Here is a 6,914-nt window from a genome sequence, read left to right as displayed (position 1 = left end):
TATAAGGGCTCTGAGGGCCCTTTGCTCAATATTGCTTAAAGTGAGGGTCTCATGGACCAGGAGAGCAAGGCTGACAGGAAAAGCATGCCTTCCGTCTCCCAGGGAGCACATCCAATGGACAGAGAAGAATTATAAAGAATTATGTAAGGAAATTCCTTTTTCCTGTCAGAAATAATATTTAGCTTCAACTACAGGTTTTTCTGAGTCTGCAGAACAGAAGCAAAAATACCTTGGTTCCTTTTTCCAGCATTCCTCTGAATCTAATGCATTCATGTGCCATCTGTTGTTCATATCAGGTTGTGTTTTTAATTCTCACTTAGAAGTATTTGTGCATGTTCCATAAAGTATGTATTTATTTACATATGTTTCTGAATGAGCACACAGTCTACATATTTCCCACAGTGAGTGTGTCAGTATGTATACTCCAGTTATACACATTTTTGGCCATTCATTCTTTTACAAAAGGTACTCATGGTTTTACATTTTATATTTCATTTCCTCAAAATGTACTGCAACCCTCACAAACGTGCACATTACTGAGGGAACGAGCACTTAGGGAAGAGTGAAGTACTGTATGTAATTTTGGTGATAATTGCGAAAACACCCAAATTCTCTTTCACCACTGCTACATGCTTTCAGGCAGGGTGAGAGGGTCAACCCAAGCAGGAGATACAGGGACCAGAAAGTACCCATTATATCGTTTGAGGCTTCCCTTCTCTCGGGAGACAACTCTGTGAACAACTCTGTGACCTGACATGCACACCCCTAACCTACCCTGCTACCTTTAGATATGGTGGAGGTTCACTTAAAATGATTTAACACAATTTCTATAAGCTGCAGTCTAGTGAAGGGGGCCTACATCTTGTCCTTAGGCTTCAAAATGGCTTAGGCTGGTCTGGTGAAGAGTTGAAGGGAAGCATGCTCTGGACAGAGGGAGTCATGAGCTCTTGGACTTCGTGAATTTAAGGTTTAAGTTTATGTGTGTTTGTATGAATTATTAGGACTTACGGGAAGCCATCTTAAGGATCATTTGATTGAAATATCAGATTAAAATAAGTATTTGCAATTTTGTATTGGCTGTAGCATACCACCCTAGGATTGTAGAGTTGGAAGGGTGCCCAGGGTTCATTTAGTCCAATTTCCTGCTAATGGCTTGTGATCTTTCCTTCCTGTGCGGTTACCTCCTTATAGATCAGGAGGCTAGAACTAAATAACACAAAGGTGTCAAGATTGACTTCAGGTAATAGAAGTCTACCCATGCTCTGGGTATTTTTTATTGAAAAAAAAAATAAAATCCCACCGACATTCTTTCAATTAGGGTATAACTATCTTGCTGGATAGTTCGGTAGCTTAGGCATTTGGCTGCAGAGCCAGAGGTTGACAGTTTGATTCCCCACTGTGCCTCCTGGGGAAAAGCCAACCTGTGTAGCCATGGGCAAGCTGCACAGTCCCAGGATGCCCCCAGAAGAAGGAGAAGGGAATGGTAAACCATTTTTGTGTATTCTCTACCTAGAAAACTCTGGGCACGGCTGCCGTAAGTCAGAATTGACTTGACAGCATGCAATTAATATTATTATTAGATTGCTCACCACTGAAGTTGGTCAATTTTTCCTCTAAAAAAAGGACTCAATGTTGTTCCAATGCAACCTCTATTCAATTCCCCATTCAGCCATGGAAACACATGGGCCTGCACAACTGGTAAAACCACTCCTTGAATATTGCCCTTACTTTTTAGGTTCACTGTAATTCAGTTCTGACTTGATGGCACATTTGGTTCCAAAGAGCTCTTCATTTTCTGGCATTGGGAGCAGTCATGGGAAATTACTAGTTTTGGACGATAGTTCCTAGAATTCTGGGAGCTGTGGTGCAGAGAAGTTAACTTTTTACAATCTGAAAAAAATGTAACAAACTCTATTCCTGTTGAGCTTCTCTTTCCTTTTTCAATTGGCAGGTCCATAACACGCTCCTATTACCGAAATTCAGTGGGAGGTTTGCTGGTATTTGACATCACCAACCGGTCTTCTTTTGAAAATGTGTACAATTGGCTGGATGAAGGCAAAATGCACGTAGAGCCCTTCCAAATCGTGTTCATCTTGGTGGGTCACAAGTGCGACTTGGAGGCAGAGCGTCAGGTGGGAAGAGAAGAAGCCGAAGAACTGGCCTCCAACTGTGGCATGAAATACATAGAAACCTCCGCCAAGGATGCCACCAATGTTGAAGAGACCTTTACCATCCTCACCAAAGATATCTACGAACTTGTGAAGAAAGGAGAGATTTCGATGCGGGATGGATGGGAAGGGGTGAAAAGTGGTTTCGTTCCAAATGTTGTCCATTCCTCAGAAGAGGCTGCCTCCCTTGGAGACCACTGCCCCTGCTAAACCGCTTGCAAAAAAGCCATGGAAGGTAACTGGGTGTTTGGAGATTAAGGCCAATACATACAAAAGGGTGTTTATGAAGGTGAATCATAGATCATGGATAAAGTGATGTATGACTTTTAAGCTGTCTGTTGCTCCTGTGTCGGCCACACAGCTCCTCGAAGGATCTTGAGAATCACAGCTTTCCATTTAAAAGCAAAGAAAGCTTCTACTGCTTAAACATGGGATGGCAAAGATAGTGAAAACAAGGAGGCAGATTCAAACAGAAGTCTGAATTCTTTGTTTCTCAACTTTTAAGGGATTTTTAAAATTACATTCAGATTTTGTAAAGGCTGACTCAGGTTTATTCAACCTTTGTTGTAAATAACTTTTGAGAATGCTGAAACTACGAATGTTATGTGACAAGCAGTGTGTCCACCACCTATGCTTTGCATGAAAATATTATGCAAATTACAGGAATTGCATGCAGCAGAGACCATGCAGTTCTGTGAAGATTCCCGGGCTTTGTTATATTTTCAGTGAGGTCCTCAGCACTAATCATGTTACATAGGCCTACATGGAACACTGACTATGAGATCATAATGATCCACTAATATCACAAAATGGTAACTAAATGTTGTATTTTGCTTATTTGTCCCACATTTTTATTGATTTAATTTAATTTAATTTCTCCAGTGTTCCAGTTAATCCCCTTGCTGTAAAAAGAATGTTCCCTTTCATTACTCCAAATGGAGTCTCACAGTGCTGTCCAAGTTTGGATGGTGAATAACTTTCAGGGTTGTTGACTGGAAAAAGAAAATTTTCCTCACACTGCTGCCCAGGGGACTTTTCTGTTGTACTATATAGCTCCAGCTACAAATCTAAGACTTTGATGGTAAATCTCTGAGTCCCAACAGGCAGAGATCTATTCAATCAGTGGGATGTTGTTAATCAACACTTATGTAAGATGCATTGATTCAAGAGGTCTACTGAATTTGGGACCAGCAATTTCATAAATTATAATTCTGGATGACTGGAAATGCATTCCACCTTAATTGTAAGTACAGGATCCCTAATATCAAGTCTGAATAATCAATCCTATCCTCCTCTGCCTTCTGTTTTCTCTCATTCTAAAGTTTTCCAAACAACTGATGAGTGTATTTCAAAACTGTTCCCCACAGACTTGACCAGTAAACTCCCAGTCTGCCTGATTTCTAGTTTTGGACAGACCAGATTTCTAGAACCTAGCCCCACTGGCTGGGGATGATGGGAGCTGAACTCCAGTACATCTGGAGCACACCAGCTTGGGAAGGCTGCTTTAGACACTCTCCCCTCTCCTCTGAGTTTGGAAATATTATTTTGTTGGATTGCAGCTCCCAGAACCCCCATCTAGCATAGCCAGTGGTAATGATGATGATAATAAGATGACAGAGGTATGAGGTTTAAAAAAAAAAGTAATATTTAAGAACTCTGCCTTTATCTTTATGGGATCTGATACCATCCACATTCTGTAAGCTCCCCATGTCCTTCAACATAGCTTTTGTTGTGTCAGTTTTTAAATATCTTTTTTTTTCAATTCACCAGTTTGCATACTTATAACTATATAGGCTACATACCCTCTAATTTGTTATTCCTCTCGCACGTGTTACTCTGCCCCCCGAGTGGCAATCCATCACAACCGGAACTGAACGGGCTGCGTGGCAGAGGAGGAAAGCTTTGCGGAGGGGGGTGGAGTCGCACCCATGCCTTAGAGGGAACCTTGTGTTCAGGAGATCTTCCAGTTTATTTATTTATTTATTTAATTTATACCCCGCCTATCTGGTCGGTGAGGACCACTCTAGGCAGCTATGTAAAACCACTTTCTTTTCTTTTTTGTTTGAGGAGGGGAGCCCTGTTTCACTTCTAAAACATCACATCCATTCACTGTTAGATGAAATTACATACACTATATGCGTATGCTGTGGTGGGTTGTGAACCACATGGAGGGAAATGCCTCATCCCAAAATGGTGGGAGAGATCTCTCTTGACCCACAATCCACTTATATGTCTATTATCAGCAAAAAAAAATGTTAAGCTGCAAGATATTTTCTGTACTGCTCCTATTACATTTTTTATTATATGCTTTTTAGACTTCACATGGGGGGAATTAAAACTATAGTACAGAATACGTACTCTGCATGATCCCCCACTTTGATACAGTTGACTTTGCTTCTGAGAAACTGGAACATGTTGGGATTGAGACCCCCATTGATTCAGTGGGCCTACGCTCATCCAGTTTAATATGCTAAGCAACAGGATTTTGGTCACTGAATTCAAGGATTCCCCTTTAAGCCAGACTCAGTCAGAATCCAACTCACTGAAGAGTACTGCCATGTTCCTTCATCTCTTGTGGGGATCGACAGCATGTGCAGAGATCTCCCATCTATAAAAGCCTTTTCCTACTTGTAGTGCAGAGGTGACTCCATACACGTATTGAAACACTCAGACATCCACACCGATGAGCCCTATTTACACTGTAGCATATATAGGACTCATAATCTGTGCCAAGTTCTCTTCTTACTCTTTTTCTCTCTCTCCTATTTTGCTCACTTTGAAATAAAGAATATTGCAAGCAAACGGGAAGCATTTGCTCCATTGGTAAATATTTTTGATATTTTCTGTATCAAGAAGCTTTATTAAAGATGAACAAAATGTGATAAACCTTATATTTCTGAATCTTTAAAAGTACATGGAAGAAACGCAGCTAGGAGAACGCTCCTGGGCTCAGTACTCTGTACACTGTTGATGGTTTCAATACAAAATAGATTTCCTTGTTGCCGGTGGTGTAAGTAAAGTATTTGATTTGTATAATAAGTAAAAATGTAAAGCCAAATCCTTCTTGGATGCACACTATAATGCAGTAAGGGCGTCTGAGTGTGTCAGACTGAAAGCAATGTCGTCAGGAGACTAAACTCCCATTATGATCCTGCACTCCTTCCAGGGTCACAGCTGAGGTAGCAGATTTAGTGGCATCCACCCTCTCCATGAGTAACAGCCACATCAGTAAAAGAGAATGAATTGTTCCGGCGGTGATGGGGTGGAGAGGTTTCTGGAGGACAGTTATTGGGCAACAGCAGTACCTGGCAGAGGATCTTTGATGGAAAATGGAAGTGTCACACTAACTTTTGTTAGTATTGCACAGAAGAAGGCAATGGCAAACCACCACTGAACCGTTCTTACCTTGAGAAATCTATGATGAGACAGTCCAAAATGAAACAATATTGCTGGAACATGAGACTCCCAGGTCAGAAAGCAGTAAACCAGCAACTAAGGAAGAGCAAAGGACAAGTACAAATAGCACTGTTGCTAATGATGCAACTAGATTAAAGCTGAAATTAAGTCTATTGGTTGATGCGCATAGGGGTGAAAGGAAAGTCCAGTGCTGCACAACACAACTGGAACATGGAATGTGAGAAGTATGAATCAAAGTAAAGTGTAAACTGTAAAGCAAGGAATGGAATGTTTAAATGTAGCAGTGTTTAGTGTCAGTAAACTAAAGTAGACTGGAACAGGATATTTTCAGTCAGACAACTACGAAGTCCTGCTCTGAAAATGACAAATTCAGAAGAAATGGAATGGCTCTAATATTGAGGCAAGATGTAGCACAGGTATTTAGGGACTATAAAGTAATGTCTGACTGAATGTCTGACTCATCAGACTCCTCCATCAACATAACAATCATTCAAGTCTATGCTCCAGCTACATATGCTGAAAGCTTTTATGTAGCATTCAGGAAGGAATTGATAACATCAAAGCAAGACATGCTTATAAACATAGGTGACTGGAGCACAAAAGTAGAAAAAATAGATCCAAAAGTCGCTGGAAAACTTGGCTTAGGGGACAGAAATGAAGCAGAAGAATGACTCAGAGTTCTGTGAAGCCAACAATCTGTTTATCATAAATGCATGTTTCAAGCAACCAAACAAATAACTGTATATGTGGACATCACCAGATGGCCAATATAGAAATCAAAGAGACTACATAATTGTAGTAGGTGGAAAAGCTGTATGCTCTCTGTCAAAACAAGACCAGGAGCAGATTGTGTTTCTGATCATGAACTGTTGATATCAAACATTAAAGTAATGCTGAAGAAGAGCACTAAAAGATTCTTAGTGCCAAAATATAACTCAACATTCCTGATAAAGTTAAAGTACACATAAAGAACAGATTTGTATTATTAAACTCAGTTGACTGAGAACCAGAAGAATTATGGATTGAAACCAGGTACTGTATATTATTATGGAAGAATGCTAAAAGATAATTCCTGAAGCAAAAAGAAAAAACCCTAGATGGATGACAGAAGAAACTTACATTATTAAGGGCAGGCAAGAAGCAAAAGTAAAAGGTGACAAAGGTAGAGTGAGAATCCTGAATGTTGTCAGTAATTGTCATCTAGAAACACACTGAACTATTATAATGGCCAGTGCAAAGAAATAGAAGAGAACAACAGAAGATGAAAAACAAGAAATTTCTTCTAGAAGATCCAAGTGAAATTTAAACCTAGATTAGCAATGCTGACAG

At 40.2% G+C, this 6,914-nt stretch overlaps 1 protein-coding gene across 1 annotated transcript in view; it reads left to right on the top strand.

Moving 5' to 3' along the window:
* Positions 1 to 3,526, top strand: part of RAB39A (RAB39A, member RAS oncogene family) — a 16,692-nt gene extending 13,166 nt beyond the window's left edge. The window contains exon 2 of the mRNA XM_020803135.3: positions 1,952 to 3,526. Within this exon, the coding sequence (XP_020658794.1) occupies positions 1,952 to 2,378 (427 nt within the window). The 3' untranslated portion in view covers positions 2,379 to 3,526. The remainder of the gene's footprint in view (positions 1 to 1,951) is intronic.
* Positions 3,527 to 6,914: the final 3,388 nt, after the last annotated feature.

The sequence above is a fragment of the Pogona vitticeps genome, chromosome 3, assembly GCF_051106095.1.
Source record: "Pogona vitticeps strain Pit_001003342236 chromosome 3, PviZW2.1, whole genome shotgun sequence".
NCBI classification, from domain to species: domain Eukaryota; kingdom Metazoa; phylum Chordata; class Lepidosauria; order Squamata; family Agamidae; genus Pogona; species Pogona vitticeps.
This window is presented reverse-complemented; position numbering and strand designations above follow the sequence as displayed.